Source organism: Ailuropoda melanoleuca, chromosome 8 (assembly GCF_002007445.2).
Source record: "Ailuropoda melanoleuca isolate Jingjing chromosome 8, ASM200744v2, whole genome shotgun sequence".
In the NCBI taxonomy this organism is placed as follows: Eukaryota; Metazoa; Chordata; class Mammalia; order Carnivora; family Ursidae; genus Ailuropoda; species Ailuropoda melanoleuca.
The window spans coordinates 83355004-83370819 of NC_048225.1; the positions used below are offsets into that span (position 1 = coordinate 83355004).

At 37.2% G+C, this 15816-nt stretch overlaps 1 protein-coding gene across 1 annotated transcript; it reads left to right on the forward strand.

The window, feature by feature from the left end:
• Positions 1 to 8204: 8204 nt before the first annotated feature.
• PTGS2 (prostaglandin-endoperoxide synthase 2) lies at positions 8205 to 15456 on the forward strand. The gene is made up of 10 exons (XM_002924844.4): positions 8205 to 8256; positions 9053 to 9169; positions 9291 to 9434; positions 10328 to 10471; positions 10897 to 11078; positions 11685 to 11768; positions 11874 to 12120; positions 12418 to 12704; positions 13111 to 13258; positions 13401 to 15456. Exons 1-10 carry the CDS (start codon positions 8205 to 8207, stop codon positions 13808 to 13810), a joined length of 1815 nt encoding a protein of 604 aa, XP_002924890.1. The 3' UTR covers positions 13811 to 15456.
• The last annotated feature ends 360 nt before the right edge of the window (positions 15457 to 15816 follow it).

Below are 15816 nucleotides of genomic sequence, written 5' to 3' on the forward strand. Positions count from 1 at the left end.
TTCCATTTGGTCATGGTATAACATTATATTATATGTTGTTGGACTTCCTTTGCTAATATTTTTTTGCAAACTTATACACCTATATTCATGAGAGATATTGGTTTGTAGTTTTACTTTTTTGTAATGTCTTTGTGTGGTTTGATGTTGGGGTAAAGTGGTCCTCACAGATTGAGTTAGGAAGTATTCACTCTGCTTTTGTCTCGTGGAAAAGATTGTGGAGAATATCTTCCTTAAACGTTCGGTAGAAATTATGAGTGAATCTATCTGGGTTTAGTGTTTTTTGCTTTGAAAGGTTATTAGTTATTGATTTAATTTCTTTAGTATATACAGCCCATTCATATAGTCTAACTCTTCTTGTGTGCATTTTGACAGGTGTGCCCGTCAAGGAATTGGTCCATTTCATCTAGGTTTTTTTTTTTTTTTAAAGATTTTATTTATTTATTTGACAGAGATAGAGACAGCCAGCGAGAGAGAACACAAGCAGGGGGAGTGGGAGAGGAAGAAGCAGGCTCATAGCGGAGAAGCCTGATGTGGGGCTCGATCCCACAACGTCGGGATCACACCCTGAGCCTAAGGCAGATGCTTAACCGCTGTGCCACACAGGTGCCCCATTTCATCTAGGTTTTTGAATTTGTGGTCATAGAGTCATACGTAGTATTCCTTTATTATCCTTTTAATGTCCATGGGATATGTGGTAATGTCCCCTTTTTCATTTCTAAAATCAGTAATTTGTGTCTTCTCTCTTTTTACTTAGGCTGGCTAGAGACATTGATTTGATTGATTCTTAAAACAACCAGCTTTTGGTTTCATTGACTTTCTCTGTTGATTTCAAATTTTCGATTTCATTGATTTCTGCTCTAATATACATTATTCCTTTTCTTCTGCTTACTTTAGATTTAATTTGCTCTTCTTTTTAGTTTCCTAAGGTAGAAACTTAGATTATTGATTTTAGATCTCCCTTCTTTTGTAATATTTGCAGTCAATGCTATATATTTCCCTTTAAGCGCTGCTTTTGCTGAATCTCACAAGTTTTAAATTGTATTTTCATCTTCATTTACTTCAAAATATTTTTAAATTTCTCTTGGTATTTCTCTTTTGACTCATGTGTTATTTAGAAGTATGTTGTGTAATCTCCAAGTATGTGGGGATTTTCCAGTTATCTGTTATTGATTTCTGGTTTAATTCCATTGTGGTGTGAGAGCATACATTGTATGATTTATATTGTTCTAAATTGTTAAGGTGTTTTTTAAAAAAAAATTATTTAAAAGAGAGAGACAGAGAACATGCACTAGAGAAAGCATGAGTGAGGGGAGGGACAGAGAGAGAGGGAGAAGCAGGCTCCCCACTGAGCCTGACCTGACCTGCTATGCAGGGCTCCATTCTGTGGGGATCATGACCTGAGCCAAAGGCAGATGCTTAACCAACTGAGCTCCCCAGGTACCCCTGTTAAGTGTTTCTTTATGGTCCAGAATACAGTCTATTTTTGTGTATTTTTCTTGTGACCGTGAGAGGAATGTGTATTCTGTTGTTATTGGATAAAGAAGTCTATAGATGTCAATTATATTCAGTTGAATGATGGTACTATTGAGTTCAGCTCTGCTCTTACCGATTTTCTATCTATTGGATGTCTGTTTTTGATAGAAGAGTGTTAAAGTTTCCAATTATAATAGTGGATTCATCTATTTCTCCTTGCGGTTCTGTCAATTTTTGCCTCATGTATTTTGATGCTGTGTAGTTAGGTGCATACACATTAAGGATTGTTATATCTTGATGTAGAATTTACTCCTTTAAATTATGTAATGTGCCTCTTCGCCCATGATAATTTTCGTTGCTCTGACGTCTGCTGTGCCTGAAATTCATACACTTACTACTGCGTTCTCTTCATTAGCATTATCATGCTATATCTTTCTCCATCCCTTTGCTTTTAGCCTATATGTGTGTCTTTATATTTAAGGTGGGTTTCTTGTAAAAATTATATAGTTTGGTCTTCTTTTTTGACATACCTTGATAATCTCTGTCTGTGTTGTTTAAAGTAATTATTGATGTAACTAGATTAATATCTACCATATTTGTTACTCTTACCTATTTGTTGCCTTTGTTTTGTGTTCCTATTTTTGTCTTCCACTCTTTTTTTCTGCTAGTTGTGATTTTAATTGAGACTTTCTATAAAATTCTGTTTCTTCCTCGTAACACATCAATTATACTTCTTAAAAAAATTTTTAGTGGTTGTCCTAGAATTTGCCATATACATTTATAACTAATCCAACTCCATTTTCAAATAACAATAAACTATTTCATAGATAGTACAAGTGTTTCATAATAACAAAATACTCCTAATTTCTCCCTCTCATCCCTTGTATCATTGCTGTCACTTATTTCACTTATACATAAGCTCTGATCTTCAATTATATTTTTGTTATTATTTTGAACAAACTGCTATCTGTTAGATCCATTAAGAACAAGAAAAATAAAAGTTTTTGTTTTACTCCCACTTACTCCTTCTCTAATACTCTTCCTTTCTCTATCTAGATCTCAGTTTCTGACTTAGCCTTTCCCTTTTCTCTGGAGAATATCTTTTAACATTTCTTGGAAGACTGACCTACTGGCCACAAATTCCATTCATTTTGTGTGAGAAATTTTTCCTTCTTGACTTTTGAAGGATAATTTCTCAGAGTATAGAATTCTAGGTTGGTGATTTTTTTGTTTGTTTCACACTTTAAATATTTTACTGCATTTCCTTCTTGTTTACATGGTTTCCAAGGAGAAGTAGAAAATAATTCTGAACTTTGTTCCTCTAAATGAAGGTGTTTCCTTTAGCTTCTTTCAAGAGTTTTTCTCTTTTATTTTCCTCAGTCTATGATATGTGTAGGTGTAGTTTGATTGGCACTTTTCTACTGGGTGTTCTCTGAGTTTCCTGGCTCTGTGGCATGGTGTCTGACATTAATTTTGGGAAAATATTCCCATTATGCATATGTTCCATTTTTAGCAGTTTTCTCACAGTTCTTGGATATTCTGGGGTCCTTTTTTCTAGTATTTTTTCTCCTTGCTTGTCAATTTTGAGAACTTCTATGACATACATATCCTCAAGCTCAGAGATTCTTTACTCAGCCATGTCTAGCCAACCAATAAGCCCATCAAAGGCATTCTTCATTTCTGTTGCAGTGTTTTTTGATCTCTAGCATTTCTTTTTGATTTTTTCTTGAAATTTCTTTCTCTCTGCTTATATTATCTGTTTCTTCATATTATCTACTTTTTTTATGAGCAACATTTGCATGTTCATCATAGTTGTTCAAATTAATAATCTGTCACTTCCAACATCACTATTATATATGAGTCTGGTTCAGATGCTTGTTCTGTCTCTTCAAACTGTTTTTTGCCTTTCAGCATGCCTCCTAATTTTTTATTGAGAGCTGGACATGGTGTGAGGGGTGAAAGGAACCCTGGTAAATAGGACCTTAGCAATGTGGTGGTGAGGTGTGAGGTGAGGAGAAGGCTTCTTTGACTAGGGCTCAGTATTTTAGTGAGCCTGTGCCCTTCATCTGAATGTCACTTTTCAGGCCCCCAGGACCTTAGGTGGGATGGATGGCCCAAGGGCTGGAGTTGAGTAATTGGATGGGAAGAAGGCTAGAGGAAGCTGAGTATTTCCTTTCCCCCAGGTTAGTTTCACTCTGATACAATCCCAAAAGTTTAGGTTCTGGCTCTGATGAAAGAATTTCTCTTGAATGCAGCCCTTACTGAAAAGAACAAAATGCTCTGGCATATTTCAAAATGGTTACTTTTTCTCTTTCCCTATCAATCTCTCAAGGGTCCTCAAGGGTTTGTTTTGTTTTGTTTTGTTTTTTTCCTTCTGATAGTCACTGGTAGAGCTTCAGGAAGTGAAACACAAAAGCATGGGCCCTGTCCCCTAGAGTTTTTAACTCTCAGACTTACCACATTGAGTACCCAGAATTTGTCAATTACACCTTAGTTTTCCAATCCTGGTACTGGTTTCCATGGAGGTTTCTGCTTATGAGTTTCTGCTCTGCTAAATTGTGTTTCTCTGCACGGCCTATCTCTCAGATTTTGGGGACAGCATTTTATCCTGTCACCTTATTGCTCTAAGAGATCAAAGAAGAATACTGAGCTTTCAGTTTATTAAGGTTTTGATTTGTTGTTAGGATGAAGTGGCAGCTTTCAAGCTCCTTATGTGCTGGAACAGAGACTGGAAGTCCTAATCCTGATATTGAATTGGTGAGTGTGTTCTCACAGTACCCACCCCTGTTCACCCTGCTCACACACCCCTGCGCTCCCTTGGTCCCTTTTGAGATTTCTACTTCTCACACAAGGACTGTGTTCAATCTACCTTGGCTCATCTGAGTACTTATGCTACGCAACCATGAAAAATGAAGGAAAAAAAATCTATCAAGGACTTGAGTTGTTTTGTTTTTGTTTTTAAAGATTTTATTTATTTATTTGACAGAGAGACAGCCAGTGAGAGAGGGAACACAGCAGGGGGAGTGTGAGGGGAAAAAGCAGGCTCCTAGCGGAGGAGCCTGATGTGGGGCTCGGTCCCATAACGCCAGGATCACGCCCTGAGCCGAAGGCAGACGCTTAACCGCTGTGCCACCCAGGAGCCCCAGGGACTTGAGTTATTTGACAAAAATAAAGGAGACCAACTTTTTATAGAACTCAGAAATGGATATTATCTGGTATTTCTTCATTGGTTTATGTAACAAGAATTTTTTTTTAATTAAAAAAATATGCCTTAGAGCCTTGAAACTTTTATATAGCTAGGAATGGGTGCACAACTAGGATTTACTAAAGGACTGAACTAGAGGTCTTTTGTAAGCAGCACTTCTGTCCTTCAAGGTACAGATATACTCTGTATATCTGTTAAAATGTCTCTGAAGAATAACCCTGATGCAGGATGGCAAAACTCTTTTTTTAGCCAGCATGCCATGAATGAAAAGACGTGGGGCAATCTCCACTCCCTCTGAATGAATCACTAAATCAACCAAAGTAGAAGGGAGGGAAATGGGAAGAAGCTCCATGCCCGAGACAGTGGATCAGAGCATTCTTGCATGTCTGAGTGGTGGAACCCTGCTCAACAAAAAGAAATGTCTCTCTCAAAAATCTTAGCTCATTTGGGGTGCGCCTGGGTGGTTCAGTCAGTTGAGCGACTGCCTTTGGCTCAGGTCATGATCCCAGGGTCCCGGGATCTAGCCCCACACAGAGCTGGCTCCTTGCTCAGCTGGGAGTCTGCTTCTCCCTCTCCTTCTGTCCCTATCTGTTCCCCGCCCCTCATGCTCTCTCTCTCTAATGGATAAATAAAATCTTAAAAAAATATATTAGCTCATTTGGAATTTGGGATATTAAGAGTCTTTATTTTTTATTTTAACTCATATAAATGGCTTATCACTTGAATTAATAAATAGTTCATTCCTTTTTCAGTATATTCATGAGTTAAATCTAAAATGAGCACTGCATATATAGACTTTTGTGAACATTATAACATCAGATACAAAATCTACCTAGCAGTCTTCACAGCATCATAAAGAAAAAGAAGTTGATAGAAATTCAAGCAGCAGAAGGGGGCAGTAAAACTCAACAGAATGCTCTGACGGATTTTTAATATGCTTTCTTATTTTTCCTTCATCAGAGAATTTCCCAACACATTTTAAACACTAATTTTTTTAAAAAGTCTGTACCGTAGATACATATATTTGTCCAAAATATACCAGAAACACTAAATGTATACAAAAATGAGAGCTATGATTTTACATAATCAAAACCTTATTTTTTACGGTGTGATGTATCAAGGCACAATAATCATAGTACTTACATAAAACAGGTTTAGTCCTTTGGATTTGGTTTGGGAGACTTAACATCCCCTCATGACCAGCATCCCCAAATGTACTGTCCATTCTATTTCATGGTCTCAGACTTGTCAAAATTATTTAATAAATCATATCATAATGGTTTTTTCTCAAGCCCATATTTGGACTTCCTTCCTAAAATTAGCCCATCCTTAAAGTGTTACTTTCTCTTTTCTGACTGTGTAAGTACATGGAAGTCTCTCCTCTCTACCATGTCATGGAATTACAGGTTCAACCAAGTAGTTTAACCAAAGAGATTTTTTTCATTGAATTTTCACTATGAGAGAGAGTTCAATTTCTTTACATTCCAAGTAGTCTAAATGTGATTATGGTCTACACACTGTTTTGTCCTCACCTTTGAATTCAGTCTGTCTACAAACAAGAAATGATACACAGTAAGTATACAATGAAGACCTGATAATGATGATGATGATGACGTCAACATGAATTCAGGATCGCAATGTAAAATTTGAGTACAGTACCAGAGTCAGAGTATGGAATCTTATGTGACACCTAAAAAAGCTCAAATGCGTGGTCCTAAATATCACTTTAAAATTTGAGTAGATATACCTACTCGTTTAAAAAAATTATGCTCTTAGTTAAAATTTCATGTAAGGCTTAGTACAATAAATGGGAGTGTCACAAATTGAATGATTAAATATGACTAGAGGAGAAAGGCTTCTTAGATGAGATGGAATTTTAGTCATTTGTGTCTCATGCAAAATCAGATAATGTGTACCTTCAGCAAAATGATTAGAAAAAAATAATTTCAAGTGAGTCTCTTTTTTTCTTTAAGACTTCTACAGGTTGAGGTATCTGGTGTAGTTTTCCCATTAGTGCTAAGAATGTATGGCTTAATTGAACTTTTTATTCTCCACTTCGATGCTGGTAACTCTTTGTCTCTCTCTCTTTTTCTTCTTTCTTTCTTCCTTCCTTTTCTTTCTTTCTCTTTCTTTCTTTTCTTTTTTCTTTCTTCTCTTTCTTCTTTCTCTTTTTTCTTTCTTCTTTTCTTTTCTCTTTTCTTTTCTTTCTTTAGCATTTCACCCTCACACCACCAAAAGATATTAAGTAAAGGCAAAGGATGATGAAATTAAAAATTGTCAAACTCATCCATCTTCCCCATCCATTCCACTCATTCCTCATCAAGCTATGTCTCAAAATGAGAATAGAAAATTTGCACTAATAAGCCCAGACAATTGAAAAGTAAATGCAATATTGTATTTTGATCCATTGTCATATTCATCATCTTGGAAAAGTGGCAGAAAAGGCAAACAAAACAAAACAAAAACAAAACCCCCAAACTTTAAAAACCTATTTTATTCTTCGTGTATCTCCTGTGACCAAAGTGGTGAAAACCGCGCAGCAGAGAATGAAATGCATTAAAGCAGATGTTTCGGACATTTAGCATCCCAACAGAATCTGGCCCTTTCCCTTCCCTTGTTCATCAGAGGAGAGGAAACGTTATAGTGGTAATTGTTCAAGCTCAGATGGGCTATTTACAGGATAGCTGCTAAGGAGCAGTATTAAGGAGAGGAATTCACATTTTACAGATACGTTCACTGACGATAGCTTTTAGTTCATTTGGCCAAATAAAGTGTAACGTATATGTGCTGCATATACACTAGGTTATGGGTCGTCACTAAAATCATGACATGTTTGAAATACATGACGTGTAAAACATCTTTCTTGGCCGGGTCTGTCCAGACTGTGACTCCTCGCCCCCCCCACCCCCCCAAAAGACCTGGGGATGAGACATGGGGACGGCCGCGCAGGGAGATTCCCTGCGCTCCGGGACCTCGGGTCGCTCGGATTCCGGGAGAGGAAGCATAGTATCCTCCCTCCCCGCAGTGGGATCCGCTGAGGCACCGGCTCTCCAAAGCTCCGGGTCAAAGACTGGGGAAAAAGGGAATCTGGAGCAAATCGCACTCCGGAGTTGAGGAACTGCGGGAGGAGAACCAGGAGATGGCAGCGGGGAGGGGGGCAATTCGCTTTACATCCGCCTTGGGGAAGCCGAGGGCAGCTTCCCAGGTTTCCGATTTTCTCATTTGCGTGGGTAAAAAATGCTGCCCCCACCCGGGTCTTACGCAATTATTTAAGTAGACAGGGGGAGGGGGAGAGTTGTGGGGGGGGTGGGTAAAAAAAGGCGGAAAGAAACAGTCATGCCGTCACGTGGGCTTAGTTTTCACGCATAAAAGGAAGGTTCTCCCCGTTAGCTTCCAGTTGTCAAACAACTTGCAGCGAGCGTCAGGATTACACTCGGAGACTTCGCACAGCGCCTGCTCCAGCTCCGCAGCCGTGAGCCCAAGTAAGGCAACGCCTCCGCTCGCCGGCGCTCCGCCCGCCGCCGAGATGCTTGCCCGCGCTCTGCTGCTCTGTGCCGCCCTGGCGCTCTGCCGTGCAGGTGGGTACCTGGCGCCCCGCAGCGGGGACTCCTCGGTTCCGTAATCCCCGCCGAGGTTCCGCTCTGACATCCCGGTTCCTCCCGGCACTTTGAACAGTCCCGGAAAGGAGACCAGAGCTTGGACCTTTTGAGTCCAAAAGAACGGGGTGGTTACCCCAGCTTTGCCACCAGCTTTGATCATCCTGAGCCGGTTACTTAACCGGTATGGGTCTCACTTTTCTCATGTGCTGAATAGGAATAGTGATACTAATTAGGAGATTGTCATTATGATAAGACAGGATCAATCAGTATATGTGAAATGTTTGTGTGCGGTGCCTACTGTTAGGGAATGGGAGTCATTATTTTAAATACTCTAGTTAGTTCTTTCCTGACTCAGGAAAGCCCTGGTTATTTTTTTTAAGATAAGCAAAATATTTTAACAATAAACTTTTTACACTGAAATTTCCTCTAAATTTGATTAACGTACTAGATACGTCCACTTTAGTTATGAAAGTGCTACTTCTCTGAGCTCTTTTTAAAAATGCTAATTTGAACATTAAAAAGTTACTAAAGAAAAAACTTAGCTACATCACTTCCCTGGTTGAATATTGTTACCTTTATTTAGAATAGGAAGTTAGTATTTTCATTATAATCATTCTGTGTCATAGGTTAAAAAAAATGTATTCCCATAACTACCTGTATATTTCTTGAATTTATCTATGTAAAATTGACCCATACTATGTAAAACGATTAAATGTTTAAATCAAGATTAAGAAAGTAAAGAATGACTTACTTACGGTCCTTACTTTTATTGTAGCAAATCCTTGCTGTTCCAACCCATGTCAAAACCAAGGTGTATGTATGAGCATAGGATTTGACCAGTATAAGTGTGACTGCACTCGAACAGGATTCTATGGCGAAAACTGTTCAACACGTAAGTTTGCTCTTGGGTGCCCTTATTTGGACTGGGGATACATGCAATTATCACTTTACACTTAAGTGTCTTAGAATGGGTCCTGTTAATCTTTCCCTCTTTTTTTTTTCTCTTTTTGCAGCTGAATTTCTGACAAGAATAAAATTATTCCTGAAACCCACTCCAAATACAGTGCACTACATACTTACCCACTTCAAGGGAGTCTGGAACATTGTCAATAACATTCCCTTCCTGAGAAATGCAATTATGAAATACGTGTTGACATGTAAGTACAAGTCTCTTTCTAAGGTTTTCAGTTTCCTCAAAGAAAAATGTTCTTTAAAAACGTGAGATTACTAAACCTAATTCCAAAATCTCTTTTCAACCTTGTCAAAATGACTTTATTTTTTTTTTTTAAGATTTTATTTATTTATTCGACAGAGATAGAGGGAACACAAGCAGGGGGAGTGGGAGAGGAAGAAGCAGGCTCATAGCAGAGGAGCCTGATGTGGGGCTCGATTCCATAACACCAGGATCACACCCTGAGCCGAAGGCAGACACTTAACCACTGTGCCACCCAGGCGCCCCTGTCAAAATGACTTTAAACAGACCTTTTTAGCTTGCCTTCTGTCTAAATGGCCCAAAATACCCCTCAGTCCCGTTCAGTTTGGAAAGTTCTGTCTCACGAACAGAATTCTACTTACATCCTGTACACCTCTTCTAAATTCACTGCTGTTGCCAATCTGTGAAGGAAGTGTGTCCAGTTTATTGAATGTCCATAGACCACAGAATTGCACGAAGTAAAATAATCTAGTTAATATGGATTTGGATCAGCAAGAAAATAATTTTATTACTAAAGTGAGTGTCTTGCCCAGACATTCCTTCATAGGCCTCTTAGGCAGAAGGTGGATGATTATTTGTAATTTTATGTAAAAGTATATATGCTGTATTAAAGATGCATTTTAATGAATCATTCTTTCCGTTTTTTTTGTTGTTGTTGTTGTTTTGTTTTTTTTAGTACAAGTGGCACTTAGACTTTGAAGTATAACTGTCTTACAATAGGTTATCTTTGACTGCTGGAATTAAATTCAGTCTTCGTGCCACTTTGCACATTTTACAATAAAAAGGAACATTGATGTAGGCACAAATAAAACCAATTTTTTTCCCCTTAACTTTCAGCGAGGTCACATTTGATTGAGAGTCCACCAACTTACAACGTGGACTATGGCTATAAAAGCTGGGAAGCCTTTTCTAATCTCTCCTACTATACCAGAGCTCTTCCCCCTGTGGCTGATGACTGTCCAACACCCATGGGTGTGAAAGGTGAGTGTGGGGAGGCAGTTAGAGATGTATTCACTGTAGTAGGGATTGGATTGCTACCTAGAAAATTCAGCCCTAAACTATCATTTGTTTGTTAATAAAAGCATATTGATTGCTTTCTTAAGGATATCTGTGGAGATTTTTTTTGAAAGTGAACCTGTGAACTATTCCATGAAAGTGAATGGACATTTTGGTTTAATGTCTTCACCGTTTTCAAATTGTTTCATTAAAACCAAATTAATACTAGTTAAACAAAATAGGTAAAAGTAATTCAGTAAGAAGGTATTTCCCCATATCTTAGAACTTCCATTTATATTATAATCCTGTCCACACTTGTATTTCTCCTGTAAGTGAAGAAGGCCCCATAGGAAATTGCTGTTTCCTTGAATTTGTAAATGAATTCTTATCTTCGCTTTCTCATTTTTCAGGCAAGAAAGAGCTTCCTGATTCAAAAGAGATTGTGGAAAAATTTCTTCTAAGAAGAAAGTTCATTCCTGATCCCCAGGGCACAAATATGATGTTTGCATTCTTTGCCCAGCACTTTACCCATCAATTTTTCAAGACAGATCATAAGCGAGGGCCAGCTTTCACCAAAGGACTGGGCCATGGGGTAAGATGGAGTTAAATTGAAATTATAGCAAAAATAACTGAGTGCTGTGTGTGTATTTGCTACACCAAATTCACCCTCTTGTTAAAAAATGCTCTGTCTTTAAAAACCTTAATGGAATTTCCATTTTTGATTCACTGGTTTAGTAAAAATACACATGCACACACACATACATATAGACAATATTTGTAATTTGGCTCTTATATTTTTTGTGTAAAATATTAGCACTGCAAAAAGTGGTGTCCTCAAAAACATATTTGTACCCTGATTATGCAGCTTTAAATATTATGAGATTTTTGCAGCATTATTATCCGTTGGAGTTCAATGACAGTTTCAATTTGCCAGTAAGAATTTTATATCAATAATATATTTTCTGATGCTTATTAAAAGAAATACCATATAGTTATAGTGAAGCATATTATATACTTTTAACTCCATACGAGATTCTAAATATCTTTCAACACAAGAAACATAGGTTTGTAATGTCAGTGGATAAACAAATTTAGTATTTTGTAGCTGTAAGAAAAATATGTTTTATCAAATTATTTGATATAGACACTTTATAGAACTTCAATAGCAACAAATTAAAATTTTTCCATAATCTTCTAGGTGGACTTAAACCATGTTTATGGGGAAACTTTGGATAGACAACATAAACTGCGCCTTTTCAAGGATGGAAAAATGAAATATCAGGTTTGTTCTATTTGAATATTAAGAATTCGTTTGATTCACAACTTACCCATATTTAAAAACTTCTACTGATTAAAATTTAACGTTTTTATTGCTGTTGTTTTTTAGGTCATTGATGGAGAGGTGTATCCTCCCACAGTCAAAGATACTCAGGTGGAGATGATCTACCCACCCCATGTTCCCGAACACCTACGGTTTGCCGTGGGCCAGGAAGTTTTCGGGCTGGTGCCTGGTCTGATGATGTATGCCACGATTTGGTTGCGGGAACATAACAGAGTGTGTGATGTGCTTAAACAGGAGCACCCAGAGTGGGATGATGAGCGGCTGTTCCAGACCAGCAGGCTCATACTGATCGGTAAGCAAGAAGAGAAAACACTTGAAACAGAAACAAAATCCTCTTCCGCAGAGAAAACTAACTTGTTACCTTTGCGATATATTTTAAGTAATTCTGGGAGAACGTGGTGAATGTAAAATCACTTGCTCCATATTAACTAAATCCTTGAGCATGATTGGTAATATTAATACCTTTTGTTCTGATGGTATAAAGGACAAAACAGAAGTGAAGGAATAGCGGATTAACAAAATTGCATTTCGGTTGCGTGGAAGTTGGTAATCAGAGAATTAATACTCCAATTTTATTTTGTGTAAATAGGAGAAACCATTAAGATTGTGATTGAAGACTATGTACAGCACTTGAGTGGTTATCACTTCAAGCTGAGGTTTGACCCGGAGCTGCTTTTCAACCAACAATTCCAGTACCAAAACCGTATTGCTGCTGAGTTTAACACACTCTACCACTGGCATCCCCTTCTACCTGACACCTTGCAAATAGATGACCAGGAGTACAATTTCCAACAGTTTGTCTACAACAACTCTATATTGCTGGAACATGGACTTACCCAGTTTGTGGAATCATTCAGCAGGCAAATTGCTGGCAGGGTAAGCCTTGTTACTGAAAAAGAAAACAAAGGACTACTCAGTAACTAGAATTTCTGCCACAAAATGATTTTTCTTAAACTTACTGAAAGTAATATTTTGCTAGTCAATTCTCTTGAAAAAACAAGTCTACCATTTTTTTGGAAAAGTCTAAACTTAAAAAAAGTCTAAACTTGTTTATCAAATAGCGATATGTAGTCCTAGCTTAAACATATTTTTAAAAACTTTCTATAATTAATCATCTAATCTGTAGATTATAGAAATAAATATTTCTAACTTGGATAGTTTAGGTCCCAGGTGGGAACATCAGTCTTATATACTCTGTACCCAAGGAATGAATGCTTTTAAAGTAGAAATCATCATAAAGATGCCTAAAAATCTTGTTCTACAATTTAATCGTTTTCCACAGGTTGCCGGTGGTAGGAATGTTCCAGCTGCAGTACAACAAGTAGCAAAGGCCTCAATCGACCAGAGCAGACAGATGAAATACCAGTCTCTTAATGAGTATCGCAAACGCTTTCGGCTGAAGCCCTATTCATCATTCGAAGAACTTACAGGTGAGAGAAATTTCTTTGAAGAATCAAAGGTCAAATGGAAACAGCAGAGAAGTTGAAAGGGACTTGAGAAAAGGGAAAAACTTTGGTTTTTTTTGTGCAGTGTTTTACATTGGTTGTATGTCTGTCTTTGTCACCTTCACAGGAGAGAAGGAAATGGCTGCGGGGTTAGAGGCCCTTTATGGTGATATTGATGCCATGGAGCTGTATCCTGCCCTCCTGGTAGAAAAGCCTCGTCCAGATGCCATCTTTGGTGAGACTATGGTAGAAATGGGAGCACCATTTTCCTTGAAAGGACTTATGGGTAATCCCATCTGTTCGCCTGACTACTGGAAGCCTAGCACTTTTGGTGGAGAAGTAGGCTTTAAAATCATCAACACTGCCTCAATTCAGTCTCTCATCTGCAATAACGTGAAGGGCTGTCCTTTTACTGCGTTCAGTGTTCAAGACCCACAGCTTACCAAAACAGTCACCATTAATGCAAGCTCTTCACACTCGGGACTAGACGACATCAATCCCACAGTCCTTCTAAAAGAACGGTCCACTGAACTGTAGAAGCCTGTTAATCATATTTATTTATTTATATGGACAATTTCTTTTAACTTAATTATTTAATATTTATGTTAAACTCCTTATGTTACTTAACATATTCTGTTAAGGAGAAAAGGGTCATACTTATGAAGATTTTCATGTCACTACTTTAAAGATGTCTTTTCTTCAGGTTAAAGGGGAAAACAGTTTTCATTCTGTTTTATAAATGAGTTTGACATCCTTTTACTTGAATCTCAGTTTATATTATTTATAATAAGAACAAAAGCGAAGATGTTTGGACATTTAAACGTGGCAAAATGCTGCAAGTTTTTTCCCACACTATCGGAATTTCTAGTGTATCTTCCATGTTGCATTAGAAGCAGCTACCTGCACACTGTTCCTCTTCCTCTAGCCACTGTGCTGGGAGGAACTCTCATTTTTTGATCAGTTCTTTTTTGTTTTCTTGGTTTTAATATCTGAGTTCATCTTTCTTTGGACTCCCTGTCTAAACTTTCTTATCTGAACTTTGCAAGTTTTCAGGAAAACCTCAACTCAGGACTACTAGTAATTTAGCTCCTCTTAAGAGGAATGAAAAAAAAAAAACCAGCCCTTAAAGGCCTCTACACAAAGGCATTTTAAGTGAAAGGAATAGAACTTTATAATTTTAGACTGTAACAGAAACAGCCTACAATGAGGCTAATGCCCTACAAAGAACTGTAGGGGGTTCTTGATAGAAGAAAGTTGTATTTGTATTCTAATGAAATGTCCTATCTCATTTAAAAGCAAAACCAAACAAATCCTGAATAGTTTCAGGAAGATAGTGTTTCTTTTCCACATCTCATTGTCAGCTGACATTTGCTGGTACTGTATACTACTTAATTTAATTTATTGAGGATTATTATTTATGTTTTGTTAGGACATTATTATAAACTAGTTTAAGCTGCAATCATTGATTTTTTTTTTTTTTTTTTACATTATGTGAGAATCAGTATATCTTCTTTGAGATATTACAAGGGAAATTATTAGATTTGTGAATAAATTGTCAGGAACCCAACTCTGGTATATTGAAATACGGAAAGTTGGAATTGAAGTATAGAAGATTTACCTTATACCAGCCCACAGAGAACATTGTGTCTTGTTAGCCTGGACTGACCTTTTATAAATATTTGAAGGACCTATGGAGCCTTCATTAATTTGTTTAGCTATAACTTATTGAGGAGACATGTGCAGAGCACTGGGTTTTAGTATTTAGTATTTAATATTTTTAAATCAAGCACTGATTACAGATAACATTGATATTTGTAAATAATTGAAAAAGCATGTCTTTTAGGTAGAGAAAGAAAATGAAATTTCATTAAAGGAAATAACTCAGGGGAATTTTTAAGATTTTTATGTTTAAAAAGTTTATAGTTAAGAAAGAAATAGTCAATATTAGAAGGGCTTATATAAAAAACTTTAAACATCACTGATTAAAAACAAAACACTTTTATTAACATTAACCTGCTGACTGAACCTGGGAATTCGGAATAAAATATGAATGTTTTGGTGCCTCAGAAAAATGTGTACTTAAATTAACATGTAAAATGTAAGTATTGAAACAAATGCCTGTTTATTTTTATACTATTTAAGAATGGAAAAATCTCTTCTAAAATAAATTTTGACTGTTTCCATATATCTTTGTCAAATGATGTATGATTTCTCTAAAGCGCTGTACCTCTACCATTGTTTTGTATTCTAAATTCTGGACTAGACTAGCCATTAATGAAATGATTCTTCCCTCACAGAGAGGCTTCCTAGAGGAAGAGGCTATCTCTGGTTCACTGCAACACTCTATTGGAAAATGAGTGCTTTGTGTTATAGGAGATAGCAACAAACTTGTTTTCATTGCCTAATCTGGAAGAAGGAAAAAACCAAGTACACAGAAGGCAAAGAATAAGATAAAATGGCTGAGGAGGTACAAAATTAAAAAGGAAGTTCAAAGAGTTAGGCAAACCATTGATACCTGGCTCACAGGCTTCCATTGTATTCCT